Raw genomic sequence first — 21,722 nt, 5'->3', positions numbered from 1 at the left:
CGAAACAACATGCCTCTTTCAAACAAATTCATACATCGGTAAATATTACACAGCCACGAGCAGGAGAAGATCTGTTTTCCATAGCACGACTTCTCTCAAGATACCATTCCGAGACAAGACCACATTTCGTCCAAGCCATCGATCGAGTCAATCCCAACGAATCGGATTGCTCGAGCCAGAATGGGTTTCGCAGGGAAGCCCTCACAAGCCTGTGAGCCATGTCGTCTCAAGAGGAGAAAGGTACCTACCACAAATGCCCAGATATCTCAACAGGCAATAGACAGTGGCGCAGTCTATGCCTGTAGACTAGATTTAGTTCAAGAAGTTATCTCTAACCATTTGTATACTAGTGTGACCAGAAGAAACCTCGATGCTCTCCCTGTACACGTATGGACATTGCTAGCTGTCAATATCGCAGCTTACGAGTCCTCAAGATTATGGATGAGACACTCAAGGTGAAGGAAAAGGCAGACCGACGCAATAAAATCCCCACAAATCAACCCGAAAGGCAACTACAGGAACCATTACGCAATATGGTTCAGCCCGTCCCGGAAAACATTCCATTGCCAATCGAGGCCACCGCTATAGGATATTTCTTTTCCATTTTTTCACACTCAGGCACCTTCGCATACTTGCCCGAGTTTTCGTCTTCGCTGGTTAAGGATGAAAAGATCACACAAGCCCTGTGTGCATCAGCATTGGGGTCAATGGCATTGCAACACAGAGATGATAACTTGTCGCGTATAGCTCGGCAATATTATGCCAGCTCACTGGTCCAAACAAATCGACTACTCAGCCAGCCCGAAACGGTTGTTCTCGATAGTACTCTACTTTGCGTACTTTTGCTCTCAGCATTTGAGGCACTCTGTTTTCATAATGGCAGTGATCCTGAAAATTGGACTGCTCACATTCGGGGATCGTCTCAGCTTCTTGTGTTGAGAGGCAAGAAACAATTCGAAAGTCATTTCGGGCGTTTGTTATTCCATCATGCTGGGGTGAATGTCCTGATCGATTCAATCGTTCATCACAACTCATTATCCCCTGAACTTAATCAAATTTTTGAGTATGCCACATCTTCCCCATGGCCTGACGCTGTGAGCAAAGGTATCATGTCTCTTCTCTGGCGCATAGCTGTTTTATCTCCGAAAATGCAGAATATGACAGCCAACGAAGTTCTCAAGGAGACCTTTACATTACATGACCAGGCTAGTATGTTACGTAAGAGCCTTTGTGAAATGGCACCGTTCGAAGTCGTCCACACCATGGATAACAACCAAGAGACTCACAACATTCATACCTTTGAAGGTGTGATGCATCGATACCAAGATCAACAGACAGCCCGCCTATATAACGCTGCTAGACTGATCAATCTAACACTGCTGCAGTGGATGGTTTCCGCTTTCCAACGCCGCTCAGATGTCGAGAGTTCCTGTCAACATGTTGATATTGACTGTATCTTCCTCAAGGAAAGAGATTACACGATGGAGAAAGCACTTGTCGAGAGCGCAGAGCTTGTCGGAGATATACTGGCCAGCGTCCCCTACTATCTAAACCTACTCGAATCGCAACACAGCACAGAGGTGCGATATCTCATTTGGCCTTTGACAACCATCTTGAGTTTTGACATATGCCCGCCCTTAGCTAGGCATTATATCAAAGATCGCCTTATGGTATTTGGCTACAAGTACAATATGAGACAAGCCATAGAGGTGGCAAAGATGCTTGATCAAGGGGATCACCTTCAGAATTTGTAAGGAGTGACCCGTCTCACAATCAGGGCGAAATTTAGCTAATGCACAATTGTTGACAGTATGCATATTATCCACATGTCTTAAGCGAGGCAGAGTCATGGCCAATTGACGGTGGTGTAGTGAGGTTGTCAGACCTTAATCAAGACTTGTGTCGATTTACAACAGGACGAAAGGATCGTGTGGATGACCGGTATATCTTAGCTCTCGACAGGTTAAATAATTATAATCTTTGTCTCTGCTGGATATGTGTCTATATTTCCCTCTTGTTCCGTTGTGGTAATTACTAGTTCCATGTCTGAATCACCATCCCTCGACATGATGCCGTTGGCCAGCTGAGGTCTTCCTACCTGCTTTTAAGTTTATGAAAACCATTGAACTGAACTTGCTGAACTACAATGTCGCACTCCCAATCAATCAATCAATTGATCCACCAAAAATAAACCATGTCAAGTAACAGCAGTCTGAGAGCCACTTACCCTACATCGATGGGAAACGACACAAAAGTCAACAGGGAAAACATTCAAGTAGTCGGGTCTGAACTAGACGTAGTTTTGTTCAAGTACGCAACTGACTAAGACCAAAAAAAAACATTGTTACCTGTATCTAAGCGTAGATAAAGACACCCTAACAGTCACGAATCACAAGATGCAAGCCGATAACCCCAGACTAAGATACTGCGAGGCCATATCCTCTCATTCACAACCTAGTCTGTATTAACGGATGACCGACTGACCAGTAAACAATACGAGTCGCAGCTGTCATCATTCACCTAGGTGTTGAGATAAAAGAGTGATGAGTGAATCAATTGATTGAAGATCTAAGTTGAACGACTGTTGCAGACAGAAGAAGAGATGCACAGTATGTGTGTGATATGATCACGTGATTGTACCCATGATATCCTACACGTTCAACACTAGCAATATGTCCCCTTTTGTTATTGTCTCAGACTATCATCTCTTGCTAGCCTAAACCGATGATTATTCCTCAAATTTCTTTCAAATTATAGATAGAAGCCGATCACACTTTGAACTTCTGTTTTGTCTTTCTGGATTCTTCATGGTGATGGACATGGGATCACCGGCCTAGGCCCTCAAATGCAATCAATCGATGCTGAATGATGTCTTTGTCTGGTTTGACTGAGTTTGCTTGATATATGACTCTTGCTTCTGTGAGCTATGTAACTATTACTTGGGAATAAACTTGTTTATACTTAGGAGTTAATACTACAGGTAGGAAACATCTCTTACCAGGTGGTGGGTGATATTGATTCGTCGTGACAGTTACCCTGTAATCGGTCATTTTCCACAGAGGTTAGTGGCAACGGTTCCCCACAAGTTGTATCCAATTGTAACATTGTCGCATAACTTGTACTAGACCTAACGAGTCTTAGTGCCTGCCAGGGCGATTAAGCTTGTGTCTATTTATAATCCTGGCAGGGCTCAAACCAACAGCCACAATCCATCAGTCGACATGCTCAAATTCGAGGTACATGTAAAGGCGGGTTTCAAGAACGACTGGTCACAACTCCTGTATTGCTTGTCCGACACCATGCTCTTCATACTCAGCGAATATCCAAGTGAGATTCACCTCTCTATTTCAGTCGGTATTAGATGAGTAGTCGAGGAGAGCACCAACTTCAGAGCACGCGGACCTCAAACGAATTTCATCCCAAGTATCCCACCTGTTGACCGTTTCTGGTAGTGCTGTAGATCCATATCCTTGTCCAGCCCTACAGACCAGCTCATCGATGCCAATACCATTCGTAATAACAAGAATTTTCAGAAACTCACTCCCGACATCGGCGGTGAAAGATTGCCTTGCCGGAATGAGTATGGCTTGACCTTTTCGCAGTTCTGTCCAGTCAGTCTGGCCTTTTAGTTTTGTCAACAATGTCCCTTCAATGACGCAAAAGCAATGATCAACTCTTGTGAAGCTTAGCCAGTGATCAAGAAATGGCTTGACCTTGTGCACATGGGAAGACTCCATGACTGAGATGGAGAATTTGCCTTCGCACTGAGACTGTCTCACAAGAGGCCGTGTTACTGCGCCGCCGAATATCCACCGCGGACATGTGGCGGTATTCAGAGAGTATGGGCGTAGATATGTTGAGACAGCAGCTTCCTCCTGTTCTATGGGCTTCGTCGAATCTAAAAGACGATACCCATCAACGAGATCAATCTCTTCTGGGTGAGGATTTTCATTTTTTGTTGAGTGTCGAGAAGCTGCATCTTGATCGTCGTTTATCGCTTCCAGCAGGGCGGCTGGATCTTCGAGAGTAGTGACAACTAGCAATTCTGAATCAGGTGATAGTGGCCGATAGCCATAGAATGTTCCCTGGCGGATCAATTAACTTTTCAGTCTCCAGTATGCAATCAGAACACCCTTACTGGTGGTATAAAAATGAAGTCTCTATGGTGCAATTGTTCTGTTTTACTGCCGTCGAAGAACAGGAAGGACCCAGCCCAGACTACAAAAGAAGCATAGGCGTTCTTGTGAGAATAGAAGCGCATCGTTTCATTTGCTGAACTGGGCGTCAGGTGGAGAATTGCAGTCCTCGCCGTCTGTGTATCTGTTGATCTGAAGGCACGTGTTGCACTATCCTTTTCGGGCATTTCAACCACCCCGTCACTCAGTCTGAAAAGCCTCATGCTGGCTGAGTTTCTATATATAACAGTCCAGGTTGCGAGCAGTTCAAATATAGAAAAGGGCAAGAATGTATGGTCAAGAGGTGCTCTTTCAGGATATCGTTGTTATGACAAATGTGGCTAATGGCCCCTGAAACTCGTTTCAGACGTATCGATTGCGATATTTAAAGGGATGAAGCTTGGCATCTGATCTATTTTTTTCTAAATCCTGACTCAGCAGAGCAGGGATGCTATTTCTTCGAGTCTCAGCCCTCATAGGTCCATCCAAATTAGTGGATACTAGGCTAGCAGTTATAAATAGTTGCACAAAGCTATGCTGGAAGGAATTGTCAAGCTTGAAAGATTAATGTGTCATCAGTTGTATAAATATCACCAAGTTCTTTGAAGTAAAAAGTTTTAAAAATATCCATTTTCATACTATGGATTTTCAGGTTTTCATAAAATTCTTCTCATTCGCGTTTTATTATTGTGCTTTAATTATAGGGGTATTATACAGTTACAGGTCTTTGGTCTAGGGTAAGAAAAGTGCTTAGTACGCCACTCTGTTGTTGCCGACATGACCTTCCTGGACATGTCCTTGTGGGGCATAACCTGGCTGAGCATGAGTCTGGGGAACGTGAGTCTGGCCAGCATGAGTTTGAGGAACATGAGTCTGTCCAACATGGCTTGGCTGCTCGCAAGGGTCTTGGGCAGGGTATTTCTCGACGTGGTGTTCCTTGCGGCGCTCACGGACTTCGTGGAAGGCTGCAGTGACAGCATGGAAAAGACTGCGAGCAATGTTAGCGTATGTGTCATGAATACAGTCGAGACTGTTACTTACGTGCTGAAAATGGCCAAGATGAATGTTCCCCAGGGCAAGTTGCAGCTGTCATCTGTGGTGTCGGAGCTGTTCCCAAAAACGCCCTGCACACCCCGAGTGTCGTAGCAGTGTCTTGGACCAGCAGGACCTCCATTGGGACGTGTGAGAACAGAAACGGCAATGAAAGCTCCGACGAAAGCAATGTCGAGAAGGACCCAAAGCCAGCGAAGCCATCTAGGACCACCACCTTTGAGAAGCAAAGAGAGGATCATGCCAATGAGGGTGTATAGCGCAGCGGCAGCGAGGATGCCTTCGACCGCGCTGAATGCGGCACTGACACCTCGTCGGGTCTTAATGACGTTGACAATCTTGTAGACTTTGCGGAGACGAGCAGAGAAGAGTCCGAGGGAGATTATAGACGAGAGGAATTGTCCAATGTGAGTCAAGCGGAGGAACCAACGATAGAGGCCAGAGTGTTTGAGCTTCTCTGGAACCCAGCGAGTCAAAAGACCGGTTTCGCGCTCGGGCTGATAAGTGGTGCCATAGTCGTTGCGCGCCGTGGTGTTGTCGTGGTATGCCATGTTGAATGAGTTGATCAGATGAGATGAATGGCTTGGTATTGCAAAACAAAGAGTGGTTGAGGAAGCCAGATATATAGAACTTGCAGGATATGGAATCTACAGCAAATTACATGAAACTTGATAAGTTCAACAATGACGATTTTCAATTGTGAGTACCATAAAACGTCATGACAACAGTACAAGCTTATTACACACATATAGCGTCATCCGAGTCATTGAAGGGATCGACGCACCCACAACCACTCATTTACGCAGTACAACACTGCAATGCCAGATGACGGTAGGGGAAACCTTCAGCCACGCGACTTGAAGAATTATCCTGTTTATGGATAGTAAATTCGTTGAATACTGACGCGTTGAACCCAGTTATGGACGGAATAAAAGCTCCCTTGCGTAGCACTGGTGCCATGCTTGGCTTACCTTGGCCCACATTAACTCACCTTGGCCTACGACGTTATTGCCGTTCTGCCGAGTTGCTTGGCTGCTACGATGGATTGGCGTACGCCAAGGTATTAAAGAGGCATATATCGAGATAACTGGCAGTGTTTAGATCTAGTCATTGGTTGAATCCAGTAGCTTTTCAACTTCCGGAAATAATAAAACAAGGTTAGAGAGTTTGAGTAAGGCTGCATTAGCGGCGGCTTATTTATATCAGCCTCATTAACCAACCCAGAACCAGTTTAATGTAGAGAATATCCTTAGATTTGACAGATTACGGTATATAAACACCCAAGAAAATACTATTGATCAGAAATGATAGATTGTTTTAAGTACAGAGCAATTACTGTAGTCTCCATCATATCCGTTCAACAACCCTTACATGTCCCCTCCTTATCGTCCTGGCAATTTATCAAGGTGAAACTTAATAACCTTTATACCCCCATCAAAAGGGATAGCCAGCGTGTTGCCTCTCAAAATGGAGGCATCGGATCTCAAGGTTGGAGGAAGCCATATGATCCTCTCTAGTCCATGATATACCCACTGCGATCCCACGTAAAGCAGATCTTGTACATGGTTCCCTGCGTCCTTTCGTTCTTCATCTGGTACGGACGAGAGGACAGGTAGTCGGCCTTGTTCACACACTAGATAATCATCTTCGTGCATAGACAGATCAGTGATTCTGCCGGCCACAGAATACTGCCCAATCTCACTTCCTGATCTGATGTCCCAGAACCGGACATCCGGTTCCGGACCCATTTGCCATGTCGCAGCAAACGTTCCGCTTTTCGAAAAGGCCATGCCCAGATTAGTTTGGGAGGGAATTTTGAATTTGTGCAGTAATTCCAAGGAATCAGTCTTTCTGATGTCGATCTCTCTGGAGAATAGAAGCTTTATAGCAAGCAGGTGACTTTCAGGATGGAAAACTAGACAATCCCACTTAACCATCGACTCTTCCTTCCCAGTATTTAAATAAACGATCTTGTATGACACTTCCCTCAGTATATCTCCGAACGTACATTTGTATATCAACACGTTCTTGTCTGGAGAAAACTTGCAAGGCCCTTTGAACATGTTTTTCTCGGCCGGCTTGCACCAGAGTCTCTCCATAGATAGCCGGTTCCACACTTCGAGGTTACTAGTCCTGGTGTTCAGAATGCAATTCATATCGCCATCGGAGGCGAAGTCGATCTGAGGCACTTCATCGATAGGTAGAGAAACAAGACTACCAGTGGAATCGTATAACTCAGTATTTCCATAGTCGTTGGCGGCAATTAAACTGAGATCCGTAGAAAAGCGCAATTTCCAATTTTTTTGAGAATGTCTCTGTGCTAATTGATTTCCCGTCGTGTTCTGTCGTATATCGTAAAGCCTGATGTCATAATCTCCACTACCTAGTGAAGCCATCAATTTGCCGTCTTTCTGGATTGCGAACACGCGAAGGTTGGGTTTGACGTAAAATTGTCTGACTCTTGACCATGACCTCGTACCAAGTAACTCGATGCAGCCGCTCCCGGTTCTAATCAGTGCGGAGTTTCCTCCTAGTGGCACGCGCGAGATATGCAGGATGGATTCCTTGTAGAAATATCGTACGGTCGTATTTCCTGTTGAGCGATCTACAAAACTAATAGACAAAAGTTTGTCGCCGTTGGAGATGGATTTCTCGTCGCTGTCTTTTTTAGCAACTCTTTCCCATTCTATCAAGGTCTCGAACTCCACAGGAATTGTCACCCCATTGACGATAGTCGCAGGGGAACCATTGAGTCTCTGAGCGGACTGACCACTATCGACGTTCCATATGGTAATACTGTCATCTGCTGGTATGATGAGAAACTCTCCATCTTCTGTAAATTGAATTTGCTTCATGAAGCAACCCGGGATGGTCACCATGTGCTTTGTGCGGCGGGATTTAACGTCCCATATTGTCAAGGTTTGCTCATCGCATATTGAAAATACTGAGACCAAGATGTTATTATCCTTAGGTGAGAAGATTGTGAACCTCACCGGTTGCTCGTGATCTTGCAGTAGAACTCTACTTCCGCTCAAAATGTCCCTTACAACAACGGTATTCTCTTCTTCAAAGCCTAGTGCGACGAACTTCCCATCCCAGGAAACGCTAACGCACACAACCCACCCATCGCCTTCAAGTCTGGAAAGCTCAGTGCCTGTCACGTAGTCCCATAGAATTGTTGTCCCATCTACAGTTGACGAAGCTAACAGGTTGCCAGTAGGAGAAAAGGACATAGCAGTGGTATTGTTTGTGTGTCCGCTTAGAACGCAAACTTCATGGGTCCAGCGATTTCCATTCTTCGGCGGTTGCTGTATCCAAGGAGGCATGTAAGAATCAAGCAGGGGTCGTATTGTAATGTCAGTAGGGCTGAAAAGCACGGCCGACACATAAATTTGCAATGGTGCGTGATCAACAATCCATCTGTTGCTGAGGATGAAGCGTTTCATATCGTAGGCCAACAACGAAAGCTCTAGTGCATCCGACTCCTGGAAAATATGAGCCACTGGCTACTTGGGTGTCAAGGAATTACTTACCTCACTCAAGGTCTGTAACTGATTCACGATGAGAATTGCTGCTGGGCCTTCATGGATCAGACTCATCACCTCGAGCCAATGTAGAAAATGTTGCTGGAGAAAACCATGAATCTTTCCACCCTTTAGCAACCAAACGTCCCTTTGACGTTCTCGTCCAAGATTAGATAGATGGTTCACCCAGTACTTGCATGTGTAGCGTAAATGTTGCGGAATTCCCGCTTCCAATGTATCGGGTGGTATCTCTGAATCAAGAGTTCCAGGCCGAACCAGATTGCAAATATCTTGACGAAGTTCGGATGACATAATGTCAAGGCACCGGGTAAGAACAAGTTCGTGTATCTCGTTCTCATCAACGTGAAACTTGAGTCGCTTAGATCTTTTCTTGCTCAAGATAAAGTCGCGAAATGATAAATGGATCAATTTGAGCGGCGATCTTTCATCAGGCGGAACAACGACTATAGCGCGAACCTTGCTCAAAAGCTTGTCGAGAGATTTTGATATCTGTGGGAGGAAGACCTTGAGTGAAGATATAGAGACGGGTTCCAAGAAAATCACGAGAAAACCAAAGACTATTCCCATATCTTTGTAAGTCTTTTTCTTCATGGCTGGAGACATCTTTTCGCGATCTGGGAAAGACAAGACCTTGCAATAAATCTCATCGACATGATTCTGGGGAGAATCTACTTCCCATTCATCGATCTCGGAGTCATCGGTGGCTGATTCGTCATTGTCCTTACTGTTTTGTAAGATCAACTCCAGGCGTTCTTGTCTGGCCTCGTCGAAATCGAAATCTTCGGCATCTAAGAAGCGACATATAGTAGCTGCATAGATGAAAAGGCCATCGGACTTTTTGCTCAGGCTTTTGATGGTAGTATCATCGATCACGCTGGGTTCGACGCCATGTCTCTCCGAAATAGTCGCAATTGTTTTCTCAAAGTACAATGTAATATCGTCCAGCCTTCCATCCTCTCTCACACGCCGTTTGATCTTTTCGAGAACCACTGAGAGACACACATCATGAGGTAGTTGTCCGAAAGCTCTAGTAAGATGGTTCTCGCTCCTACTAGTGATGAGGAAACGCAGCTGCACACGGAGGAGGCTTTTCAGTCGTACAGATAACATACGGACTAGATCCTCGGCTTCCCGTCTTTCGATACATTCGTCTAGAGCGTCAACCACAACAATCAAATGTATTGGAAGAAAGCTTTTGTCATCAAGGATGGAGAGAGGGTTGACTATAAGGTTCTCGAGCTGCTGCTGCGGAGCCTTTGTTGCAATAGTTGGATTGTTTTCGATAGCCGTGGCTATGAGCGTTTTAAAGGTCGGCGAAACATCTGCTAGGTCCCTCGCCAATGTTTGGAAGAAAGCTCGGGTGCTGTTCCTGGTTGCGTCGCCTTGCCTGAAGAAAAAACTTGCGCCGAGAGTTGCATTTCGAGGTGGTGGATTGATTTCTGTGAATGGTTTCCCTTCTTTCAAGGCATTTGCTGCCGTCAAAGCGACACTTGACTTTCCCGTTCCCGCCATTCCGTGAAGCCAGAAGATCATTTCGCCCCCAGGGTTTTCAACCCATTCTTGAATTTTGTCCAATATACTATGCTGGGTTCCCTCAAGACAATAACTCTGAGCGCCCTGGACATCGTTCGAGTCAAATGTGGCATTGGAAGCAGTTTGTAGAGATTTCAATAGTTCCCACTGCGTGGTCACGTATGTTAATATGATTGATGATTGTAGCCGGAACATGAGTTTTGCTTACCTCATGAGCAGCTCTTTGCACGTCTTGAATCTCCTCAACTGTTTTCAAGACGTTCTCGGTCCCCTTCTCAATCGAGCTCATTGCTTCCCATGAATCCAATGTCCTAGCGCTGACTCGATCTCGGATACTCGTATCGATCAGGTCTCGAATAGAGTCAATCGTCTTCCACTTCTCTTTCCAATCCTTGGGACTTAACATGTTGCCCATATTTCGGCGCCATTTGCTCTTCTGACATTGCCGAACAAATTGAATCTGGTATAAGTAAATATGTTCATAGAACGACACAAGTTGAGATTCGAGATTCGAGAAGAGTTGGAAGGTTTCTTCACCTTGGCTGAAAATGTCAGAACTTCGCCTTGACTTGGATTGTGGTCTTGTCTCAAACGAAACACCTACCTTGATTTGGTAAAATCACGTGACACAACTGTTTGAAGAAGATGCTGGTACCGAACCAGGATAAAAACGATATTATTGAATCCATCTGCCGCGTCTTCGTCTTGTTGGAACATACTCTCTAAAATCTAGGAGTAATGGCTCAGTACGGAAGAGCGATGACTCAAATAGCAGATACACTTACGGGTAAAACACCCAGCACACAAGCCCATGCTAGGGCAGCATGAGGCTCAGCTGAAACCGCTCCGCTGATAATAGGTTTGAACTGTGTAACCTGCTGAATGGCCTTTTGGATAGCTTCTCTGACAACAATTCTCTTTCCCCGTACAAAGAAGGACGTGCGAGCCTCATCAACTACTTCAAGTTTATTCTGGGCTAGCATTTGGATGTATTTGAGTCGTGCTAGACCTCCAGAAGAAAAGGAAGTCGTTACTGAGCCTGATTCAATTTGGTCTGCCATACGTCAGACTTCTCCCAGCACTCAATATTCTCACATTTGATAAACGATTGGGATATACATACTGTCATTTGCCTGTTGTAAATGCTCTTCAAACTCGGCAAGGTGTTCAGAGTATTCTTCATTCTCTTGGACTTTGGTATAAGCCTTGGTCCAGAGATTTGCTAGACTGAACGGGTTCTCGTCCTCGCCCACATTCTTGGTTGCCTCGTCGTCTTCCATCGCTTTGTAAGCTAGAAATTTCAGATTTGTGGTAGTCCAACGTCGCGAGGTCTCGAACCATAAATGAGTCACCGTGTAATCACTGTACGTAAATATAATACTGAATCTTTTGGATGCGAATTTGATTCTAGACAATACAAATATAAAAGAAGAAAAAACAGAATCTGCATGATCAACCCCGCACGTCCACGGGATGGAATAATGAACAAGGGTACCAATCAGGATCAGCCACGAAGGGTGCATGTCTTGGCTCGTCCACATGCAGCAGTAAATCACATCAACTTTGAGGCCACTACATAGCAATATTGGTCTCTCAGACATATGGCTCAACAAAATTTATTTTGTGTTAACCTTTACCATTTCGTTATGTTTATGTCACTATTCAAACTGTTTGGCAGGAATAGACTTACTTGGTCTGTGATAACTGCGATTCTAGTGTCTACAGAGCTATCTGATTATTTGACTACTTACTTTCACGGCTAAGTACCGGTATAGATATCAATTATAAGATCAGAAACCTTGTATCACAATAAGAACTTTACTCTATCATAATGACAATCCGCAATCACATTGTAGTGGGGGCAACAAATATGTAGGACCAACGACTTCTATGTTAGTTCCCGTGTTCTTGATCCTTGATATACTAACTACCCAAGTACCAGCGAAATCTTCTTCAAATCCAACTTCTCCCATTCCGAAGCCACGACCTCTCCGCTCGATAGTCGGTATGCGATACCGTCCTTCCATTCGACCCAGAGTATAAGATACAGGTCTTTTGTAGTTTGAGGCGAATCCGAATCCTTCTTTGTGTATCTTTTCAGTTTGCATATAGCGACCACATCGACTTCCAACCCGATTTCCGTTGTTGTGTCTACAACCTGTGACAACTGGTCCATCGACTCCTCATTTACCAAGTCCAATTTCCCAACCACCTTTCCAAGTTCATTGCAGAGCTTCGCTTCATAGTGGTATGGATATTTCGACTTGTTAATATCTTGTTGATATCCTGACAGTGTTGCTTGAAACGTCTCACAGAATAGATATTGTGTCTGTACTGGCATGGAAGGAGGTGTTGATGCTGTTATCTCGTTGACTGGAAAAGGGTAGTACCGCTCTACTGGTATCCCATCCATCTCCGAAATGGCTTCATGCTGAAAGACAAATTTCTCGCAACCATCAGGACGGGGACGGGGATCGCTTTGAGATGATGTTGCTGTGCCAATGTCTCGACGGGACCACCCAAAAGGCATCGGTTTGGTGAAATCCTTCAAGCTATCTCTGTCCTTGTACCAAGTTGACTGGATTCTTCGTCTTCGCTCTGGTGGGTCGGATATGGATTCGCTGGTATACCACTCCGTGATGGGAAAAGCCTCTTCAATTTGGTTGCGGCACTCTCCAGGAAAAGCATATTCCAGCCGATGGGAACGAATCTGAATTGCTGTCTGGTACCGCAAGCTGACACGGCCTTTCCAACCTAGCCACGACCACGAAGGAAGGCCAGAGAATGCAAATCGATTTTCGGCGGGCCTTCCTGATGTGACCCGATGTCGAAGACCCTCTTCCAGCCACCATGGGTGTCGCCAGCCCAGACTATGCTCGAAAAACATTTCTGGGATTCCATAAAGAAAACCTCCTTCGAAAGATCTACTGAAAACTGATAATAAACCTGAAATGGCTGCTAAAGCGTCTTCCTCAAAGGTCAATGACCTACGATTATATTTCATAACATACAGAGAAAGGCGCCGATCATCTGGAAATCCAGCCATTAGGATGTCCCAGTCATGACTGAATTTACGATCAAGTTCGCTGAACAGAGTTGAATCCTCATGCCAGATACTGCATGCACAAGACCAGCGTATCTTGTAATCTGCAAGGAAAATCTTTCTCCTAGACAGTTCATATTCTTGAAATGTCCAACCTCTCTCGAAATAGAATTGACATTTCTCATTATTTCGCCTAGACCCCCATCGTACAATGAGTGTTTCATCACCAAACGGAATGACATCTTGTGAAATTCCTCGAGAGTCAGAGGTACCCTTCAGACCAGTGATTCCAGACATGGAATCACCATCTGTAGCGATAATGGTCACAATGGCGCTTGCATAGATAGTTCCCATTGCCGCCAACTGCTCGGACGCCGCTTCAGGGTCATGATGAGTGACGCAAAGTGCGTCAGCCCACAGGTACCGCTCATCAATGCTTGAAGTCAAATGAATAGCATGGCGAATGATTGGTGAAACATAGCGCGAGAACTCTAAAGAATCCAAAGCAAACGGTGTTTGTAGCCTCGTAAAGTCCTCTGCAGAGATGTTTGGTTGCGTATAATTACCGTAAGTGTAGCTTATCGCCACATAACTGTCACAATTACCACCTGGGACGATACATCGATCTTACACGTCGACTAGCCAAGCGGGTCGGGCACGCGAGACCTTGAAAGGGTTTTCACATTCAGCTCCATGAGAAAGAAGACACCTGTGCTTCCATTGTTTTGCAATTTCGGTATCAACCCAGTCCGTGTGCAGTATGCGCCCTTTACCAGGATGGTTAGGAACTTCTTTTTTGTTCACCAATGCCAATCGCCACTGGTAGCCATAATGGGATATGGATTCGAAGATAGCTGTGCCGTCGTGGTCACTTCCTTTCTGGAACCCAAGGTCACCATTAATGAATTCTTCGAGCTCCTCGCCCCAAGATCGAACATAATCAATAAACCTCTGTATCAGGGGTTTATGATTCGGACAGGTAGTTGAGAGGGCGTCTTCGTAGGTCCCAAGATTCACTTCTGGTGCAGACGCAGGATCTACAAAGTGATGCCAAATGTCTTTGCAAGTTGAACAATCTGATGCCCATTTTGGATAGTCGATCACGGCATTTGAATTTTCCTGTTGTTTAGCCATGATATCGGGGAGGGAAGTAGGCGTTACAAGCGTTATAGTTCCACAATTGGGTTATCGAGTAATGAATGGATCAGAGGTTATTCTCAAGGTAGTTAGTTTTTGAAGGGATCTAGATAAGCGACAGAGGTTAAATTGGCCTACCCCGCATTTCTCTCAAGATAAGTCTATCGATTAGATATTTGATAAGATACACCGGATCGAGTTATCCCGACTGTCCGCAGCAATGATCGCCAACGACCGTTTCAGAGACTTGCACTACAAATCTGTAATGACCAGCTATTTGCACCGTATTGAGCATGAATTTTGAGGTATTTAGTGAGCCTTGTTTTTCTATCTAAGAAGCGGAATTTTCCTGCTATTAACAAGATGATCGCGGCCAACAGAGCTATCCCTGCTCGGATTAGCTTCGGTCCGAGCCTATCTAATCAGCTAGTTATCTAATAACCGGTCTTATCGCCAGTTGTCACTTGCTCCAACAAAATCTCATGACGGAAGAATGACTGTAGCAGCGAATTCACTTGGTACAGATGTGTGGTCATTGTCCGGATAAATACCGTTCAGTCTAAGAATCAAACATTGCAACTATAGTCTAAACAAAAGAGAAACACAAAGAAGAGAAGTGTGTGGATAAACCATGCCAACCAATCTATCATCCCATTCTAATCCATCCATTCTAGGACTCCGCCTTCTTCGTAGCCTTGGTCCTAAGCTTCATCATGAGGTAGACAAGCCCATAGATACCAATCACAAACACAACAACAATTCCCGCATTCCTCCATCCATAATATCCTTCCTTTAGGTTGAGCGATCGAAGATAATCCGCCCCAGATGTGTATTGACAAACTTGACAAGAGGTGCTATCATCCGGATTGAGAAGGTTGGTAGCCATGCCCATACCAGTCTGGTAGTCGGAGAGATACTCGGCGCAAGTCATGTTGAAAGGAGGGTCGAACACGGCCAGTTCTTCAGGTTTGCAGTGGACAGGTTTGTCCCAGGTTGTGAATACAAGGAGCGAACTCATGAGGTAGTTGAAGGGGTCAATGAAGTACATCCTGTAATGTTGCAATTAGATAAACGTGTCTTTGATGCAATCAGGCTCGGCACTCACCAGTATCGCCAGAATGGTACAATCTGACTATAGGGTACCATGACACCACAAAATGAGACAAGAGTGGTAATCACTAGAGGATTGACCAGTGATGCAAAGACGGCATTGGGAGTATACGCAGCAATCATCTGACCGATGCCAGTATACAAGCCTTCGTACATAACCTGGTGGATCATTAGCTATACCCGAAATGATGACAGTGGCGAAAGTGACTTACCACAACAAAGAATACACTGCCCGCATGACCAGCACCAGTAGGAAGTCCAGCAGTGAAGTACCAACAAACAAAATACAACAGCGCACAGATAAGCAAATAAGGAAGCTCTGATACAATCAGACCAGTAACAAACGGTGCCCAATGATACATCTTGCTCTTCTTCTCCCTGGCCTCATAGATATCCCTGAGATCAATAAATAGAGGTTGCAACTGTGCAATGATACCCGGCGCGATGAAAATGAAGTTGAACACTGTAAACAAATTCTGCTGAAGATCTGTAAGACTATCACCAATCTGCCAGAAAGTGAACCCATTCAGGAGCGGAAGAAGGATATGCATGGCCAATTTGTTGTCGATGTATTCGGTGTTTCGGAAGAGGGAAATGTTCATTCGGTGTGTTACAAGCTTGACTTGTGTCCACATTGAAGCAGCGAATTCGTTCCCGTCGTCCTTGAGATGTGATGGTCGAGATGCAGCTTCTTCGATCATGTGGTCCAAGTCTTTCGTGAGCTGGTCACGTTCTGGTGACTGTAGCCAAACCTGGTTCCAATCTGTATCCTTGTACGGTCCATCTCCGCCTGACACGACATCGATCATGTGTTCTGCGGGATTGGCTTCATCGGGGCATGGAGCTCCATGACGACCAAAGTACTGCTTCACGGTCGCAGCGTTATCACCAATTTCACCGAAATAAACCGTCTTTCCTCCTTTGGTAAGGAGCAACAAGGTGTCGAATTGTGCAAATAACTGTGCTGATGGCTGATGAATAGTCACCAGAACAGCTTGTCCAGCGGCTGAAAGCTTGCGAAGAAACCGGACTGTATTGAAGGCTGCCTGTCCATCGAGGCCCGATGTCGGTTCATCGAGAAAGATGAGAATGCTAGGTTTGGCGACCAATTCAACTGCAATGGTGAGACGTTTTCGTTGTTCGATTGACAAGCCGTTTCCAGGTCGACCGACAAGTGTATGTTCGAGATCGTTGAGCTCCAAGAGGTCGACGATAGTATCAACATAACGCAGCTTTTCTTCATCTGGCACTTCGCGAGACTGGCGTAATAAGGCGGAAAATTCTAGTGCTTCACGAACGGTTGCCAGAGGCTCGTGGATATCCAATTGCTCAACATACCCAGCTGATCGTTGGAAAGAGACAGGAATAGGTCGCCCGTCGACTAAAACTGATCCGTGGATTGATCCCTCCGTTTTTCGTTGTGCGAGGACGTCGAGAAGTGTTGTTTTGCCTGCACCTGAAGAACCCATCAAAGCACCAAGCATGCCAGGTTTCACATAGCCCTGAACGTCATCAAGTAGGACACGCTCACCTTCTGAAGTTTTAACAGTATATGTCAAGTTCTTCCAAGTGAAAATGCTCTTGTTGCGCATGAGGTTTGTGTCAACTTCACCATCAGAAGCTCCAGATCCATTCTCAGCACGCGTCTTTTCACTTGGAGTCTCGCTGTCCTTGGAGGGAAGAAGATGCTTGGACTTGTGCTGTTGTTCACGAGGAATGAGGAGGTTGCGACTACCTTCGCCCACTTGCTTCCATCGTGATGTGAAGAAGATAGTGAGGCCAACGAATAGTATCCACCAGGCGCAGTTGATGCCAAAGTTGCGCCAGATGTGGCTGTGATCGAATGACATGTGTGAAAGGTAAGCATCGCCTGTGACAAATGCTGCGCCAGGTTCAGCACCTCCTACGCCAGAGCATGCCTGACCTCCATCTCCACCGACATATCCAGGACCGTTGGGGATAAGATACGGACCAACACAAGGAATTTCTTGATCATGAAACTCATTTCCAAGAAGGGCTTCAAAACCATAAGCCATGGGATTGATCCAGAAGATCCAAGATAGCCAAGGATGCATCTCGGTCTTGATAATCATGTATCCCATGTACACAAACAATGCAACGATGGATAGACCAGAGACCTTTGTAGCAGCATCAAAAGTCGGAAAGGCAGCGCCAATGAAGCGGAAGAAGGCTGTCATGGTCAAAGCAGTGATGTAGTTGGTGGCCAGATACGTAAAGAACGCACCGGCTGTAGCCTTGAGACCGACAAGGAAGTAAAGGACAAGCCCGAACTGAATGACTTGGAAAGCCAGAATAGGTAAATCAGCAATGACTTGGGCGATACAAACAGCGGCGGGATCATAGAGTGCAAAAGATCGATGCTTCGCAAGGATGGGTCTTCCAGTGAAAGAATCCGTAACTTCCGACAAGGCTAACAGGGCATTGTACAGAATGGAGAAGAACAAAGCACCTCCTTTGAGGAAGAGACCAGCTGAGTTGTCCGGTGCAGAGTAGAACAGAGATCCACCGAGGAAAGCTTGGATCAGAGTCGCGCCCTGTTTCATGAAGAGTGTTGATTTATCACCCCACATGATTTGATACTGTCTCGTGACAGCTGCGTGGACTTGCATGGCCAGGTTGGCGGTGGTGGGGGAGTTGGAGGGTACAAACTTGTGCTTCTCGCGGGCTACCATCTCTTTGAAGATGGTGGTGTTCTGAGCTGCTTCGGTACTGATGGGGTATGCCTGACATTCTTCAAGCATCCTTGCTTTGATGGTCGACCGATCATAAGCAGCGCGGACAGCATCTGCATCACGGGGGAATGTGTTCTCATACCCCGGCGCAACACGCCTTTCGGTAGGGACAGTAACACCTGTCAGAAAGTCCCCTCTGTTGGAACCCGAATCTCTCATAAAGCCGAGGTCTTCCATGAAAGGAACAGCATCTCTCTGTGGACCATAAAAGATCTGCTTCCCTTCATCAAGAACAAGGACTTTATCGAAATGCTCATAGATACCATTTCCAGCCTGGTACAGCGTGACAATCGTTGTGAGACCAAGAATGTCTGTCATGGCTCGAATAGCTCTGACCCATTCCAGTGCAGTACTGGCGTCGAGTCCGCGAGTAGAGTTATCCCAGCAAAACACACTGGCTCTTGTGGCGAGACACTCTACAATTGAGACTCGTTTGCGTTCGCCGCCAGAGACACCGCGGATGAAGGCGTCGCCGACTTTGGTATGTACTGTGTGAGAAATGTTGACAGATCGAAGGAGGAAGTCTTTGTAGAATTGGGCGTATTCTTCTCGGGTCTTGATACCAGGGGGTAAATGGAAGGGGACCTTCATCCGCGTGGCGAAGTCGACTGTTGCTTCAACTGTCAAACTGGGGAAGAAAATCTCGTCTTCGGTGTTCATGACGATTTGTCCTTGATAAGCCTTGGCTTCTTCATCAGACATATTACCGTAATGAACATCGCCGGTCACCTCTTCATAGCCCCGTCTGTTATTCGCAAGAACGCTCAAAAGTGTAGTACATCCACTCCCAGGCCGTCCAAGAACAAGCAACATCTCACCGGGCTTGACACAACCGGAGGAACCATCAATGATGGTCTTCATGGGAGTGTCCTTCGCAGTCGAATGAAAAAGGTTGAATTGGGAAATGACATTTTCGTTGAACGCTGCGTCGCTGCCAATACCTTTGACGGTGAGGTTTTGCCAGGTTACGCCGAGTTTACGGGGCTTTTGACCGATTTCTTCGTCGCGATCGCGCATGGTTTGAAGTTCGGGGGTGAGATGCCATTGTGTTGTGCCCGTCTTTTCGATTTGGGGGTCGTCGGTGAGATCCGGCGGAGGTTGTTCGGTGGTGGATGAATTGATACTCATTGTTCAGGATGAGAATTAAATGAATGAAATAATGAGAATTAGACACAATTATAATAGAATTGTATACAATTGAATTGATTGTCAAAAAGCGATAATAAACGAAAGGTGGATGGGATAAAAGAGAGAAACAATTGCTTCATTTACATCAACAGCACAGAATTCCAACACTACCTACTCTCGAGGCGTCATCATTCTTACTGACTAAAGCACTTGAAAACCCTCCGGAACGAGATAAAGAGATTTAAATTATGAATCAGCATCATGGTAAAAGATCGTTGTTATCAAGAGCGAGGAGTCCGTTCCCTTGCCGGCAATCTTAAAAGCTAAACTTGTTTAGGGTCCGAAGCTAAATGCGAGGTCTTTAGACAACCAATCGTAATCACAGCTGTCATTCCCGATCGGACGTGTTATTAAAAGTGGATGATGTCAAGTGCCGGGGCGGAGGGAATACTAATCAACAATCTCCGAAACAGACTAGCACGAAACCCTCCGCGGAGGGTTTTTATAAAAGAGGCTTTCCGCATTGAAACTTGGTTCTGTCGTTTCCCCCCAAAGTCTCGTGTCTGCCGCACTTGTGCATTCATCTACCGATATACCCCGTCTTAAGAATGGGTGCCTCTGTACTCCATCCGACCCAGCGACGCGTCTCTTGTGACCTCTGCAGAAAGAGCAAGTCTCGATGTCAACGAATCAGACCGACGGATGAGAAATGCGCGAAATGTGCTATGTTGGGTGCTGAGTGCACTGTAGGACAACAGAGAGTACCAGGGCGACCGCGACGGAAGCAGCCTGCTAAACGTTCGGCCACGACCAGCCAATCTGTCAATAAATCGACCGTGTCGGTATTTCCAGCTTCGGTTCAGCCAAACAATCCCTTCATAGATGATTGGAGTCTATTTGATACAGCTCAGATTTTGTTTCCCACGCTTCACACTCCTGAGAAGCCTACTACAACAATAAAAGATGTAAAAGCGTCATCATGTTGTGTGGGGTTCATCGACATCTTCCATCAGTCGGATAGCTCGTGGACAACCGATCTAGAGTACACAAGTACTCCATTCTATAACGATCTGGATATCGTCACGGAGATATACAGAACCGACATTACTCCAACTCCGACTTTCCCATTTGCAATTAGCAATGACGCCTCGCTTTTAACTACACACTACCGACGCGACACCGAACCTAGGGATTGCATGGCCGAACTATCCACAATCAACCTGGGACTACACAGCCGTCTAGAAGCGATAAGGAACAACAGAACAATAATCAATTTTGACACGATGATCTCTCAACACGGTCCATTGTTCACCGACGATATTACCCTAGTGGATTATAGCATCAAGGTTGCTCAAGAGTTTTTGCTCGTCTTGATAAAGCTCTACAATGAACAACACTGCCCTGGAATGCTACACACTTCACAATCAATGGAATTGCTTTGTCCATGTCGTCTAGCGTCACAGTTCCTAAAAGACCCAAAGAATCTATTTGATGTTTCATTACTACAACCGACCGTTACTGCAGAACCACTGGCTACGTCAATTGCATTGACCATCACAAGTATCTTTGTCCAACTCATCACTATCTTCGAACTCGTCCTCAACCACATCGCCATACGAGTCGAACGCCTAACTATCAATCCCACAGAATCTGTCCCGGTTCTTATAGTCTGTGGGAGATTACAACAGATGCCTTGTGTTCAGGGTGTGGTCTTTTGTGAAGGTTCAGTCAACTTGATTGGGAATATTGAGCGTGTCTTGGGTGTTGGGAGGATGCTGGACGGTAAAGAGGTTGGTTTGTTATCACCAAGGCAGATTGACGTTCTTCGAGGAGAAATGGATGAAAGATGTAGTGTTGGTGCTGGTCACACTGTGATGGCGCCTGCTACGTTGCGGAAGCTTTTTGGAAAGGTCGCGGGTATACTGAGGCGTATCAGACGGTAGCGGAGTTTATAGTATCAATGTTGTATATGTTACACACTATTGTTCAGCTTTTTCAGCCTAACAACTGTTAAGGCAGACATGCAACTGGTTGTCGGGATGCGACACAGCAACGCCGTCACCATACTCAGGAGCATAGCCAAGTGACCCCACCTGACACACACTAGTGTCTGTACGACCTGACGGTGTTGTACGTGTCTGATGTAAGGAGAGCGGCGCCACCATGGCTGGGGACCCCAAACATGAGCTGACTTTCCGACCCCCTTCGTTGGGTGCATTGTGCAATTCGTAGCAGCAAGGCGAGGTCA

General features: G+C 45.8%; 7 protein-coding genes across 7 annotated transcripts; 2 read left to right on the top strand and 5 right to left on the bottom strand.

The window, feature by feature from the left end:
- Positions 1-1,148: 1,148 nt before the first annotated feature.
- On the top strand, positions 1,149-1,835 carry FPOAC1_003749 (uncharacterized protein; the record flags this gene model as incomplete). Its single annotated transcript, XM_044848304.1, has 2 exons — positions 1,149-1,750; positions 1,811-1,835. The coding sequence occupies 2 exons, from the start codon at positions 1,149-1,151 to the stop codon at positions 1,833-1,835; spliced, it is 627 nt and encodes a 208-aa protein (XP_044714220.1).
- A 1,512-nt stretch (positions 1,836-3,347) lies between these two features.
- On the bottom strand, positions 3,348-4,399 carry FPOAC1_003748 (uncharacterized protein; the record flags this gene model as incomplete). Its single annotated transcript, XM_044848303.1, has 2 exons — positions 3,348-4,085; positions 4,139-4,399. The coding sequence occupies 2 exons, from the start codon at positions 4,397-4,399 to the stop codon at positions 3,348-3,350; spliced, it is 999 nt and encodes a 332-aa protein (XP_044714219.1).
- A 526-nt stretch (positions 4,400-4,925) lies between these two features.
- FPOAC1_003747 (uncharacterized protein) lies at positions 4,926-5,776 on the bottom strand (the record flags this gene model as incomplete). The annotated part of the gene is made up of 2 exons (XM_044848302.1): positions 4,926-5,163; positions 5,217-5,776. 2 exons carry the CDS (start codon positions 5,774-5,776, stop codon positions 4,926-4,928), a joined length of 798 nt encoding a protein of 265 aa, XP_044714218.1.
- An 831-nt stretch (positions 5,777-6,607) lies between these two features.
- On the bottom strand, positions 6,608-11,583 carry FPOAC1_003746 (uncharacterized protein; the record flags this gene model as incomplete). The annotated part of the gene is made up of 6 exons (XM_044848301.1): positions 6,608-8,710; positions 8,759-10,450; positions 10,512-10,845; positions 10,908-11,032; positions 11,089-11,357; positions 11,427-11,583. The coding sequence occupies 6 exons, from the start codon at positions 11,581-11,583 to the stop codon at positions 6,608-6,610; spliced, it is 4,680 nt and encodes a 1,559-aa protein (XP_044714217.1).
- Positions 11,584-12,230: 647 nt separating this feature from the next.
- On the bottom strand, positions 12,231-13,190 carry FPOAC1_003745 (uncharacterized protein; the record flags this gene model as incomplete). The annotated part of the gene is made up of 1 exon (XM_044848300.1): positions 12,231-13,190. One exon carries the CDS (start codon positions 13,188-13,190, stop codon positions 12,231-12,233), a length of 960 nt encoding a protein of 319 aa, XP_044714216.1.
- A 1,963-nt stretch (positions 13,191-15,153) lies between these two features.
- On the bottom strand, positions 15,154-19,474 carry FPOAC1_003744 (uncharacterized protein; the record flags this gene model as incomplete). Its single annotated transcript, XM_044848299.1, has 3 exons — positions 15,154-15,532; positions 15,589-15,752; positions 15,806-19,474. The coding sequence occupies 3 exons, from the start codon at positions 19,472-19,474 to the stop codon at positions 15,154-15,156; spliced, it is 4,212 nt and encodes a 1,403-aa protein (XP_044714215.1).
- Positions 19,475-20,082: 608 nt separating this feature from the next.
- On the top strand, positions 20,083-21,417 carry FPOAC1_003743 (uncharacterized protein; the record flags this gene model as incomplete). Its single annotated transcript, XM_044848298.1, has 1 exon — positions 20,083-21,417. The coding sequence occupies one exon, from the start codon at positions 20,083-20,085 to the stop codon at positions 21,415-21,417; it is 1,335 nt and encodes a 444-aa protein (XP_044714214.1).
- Positions 21,418-21,722: the final 305 nt, after the last annotated feature.

The sequence above is a fragment of the Fusarium poae genome, chromosome 1 (assembly GCF_019609905.1).
Source record: "Fusarium poae strain DAOMC 252244 chromosome 1, whole genome shotgun sequence".
Classification (NCBI taxonomy): domain Eukaryota; kingdom Fungi; phylum Ascomycota; class Sordariomycetes; order Hypocreales; family Nectriaceae; genus Fusarium; species Fusarium poae.
This window is presented reverse-complemented; position numbering and strand designations above follow the sequence as displayed.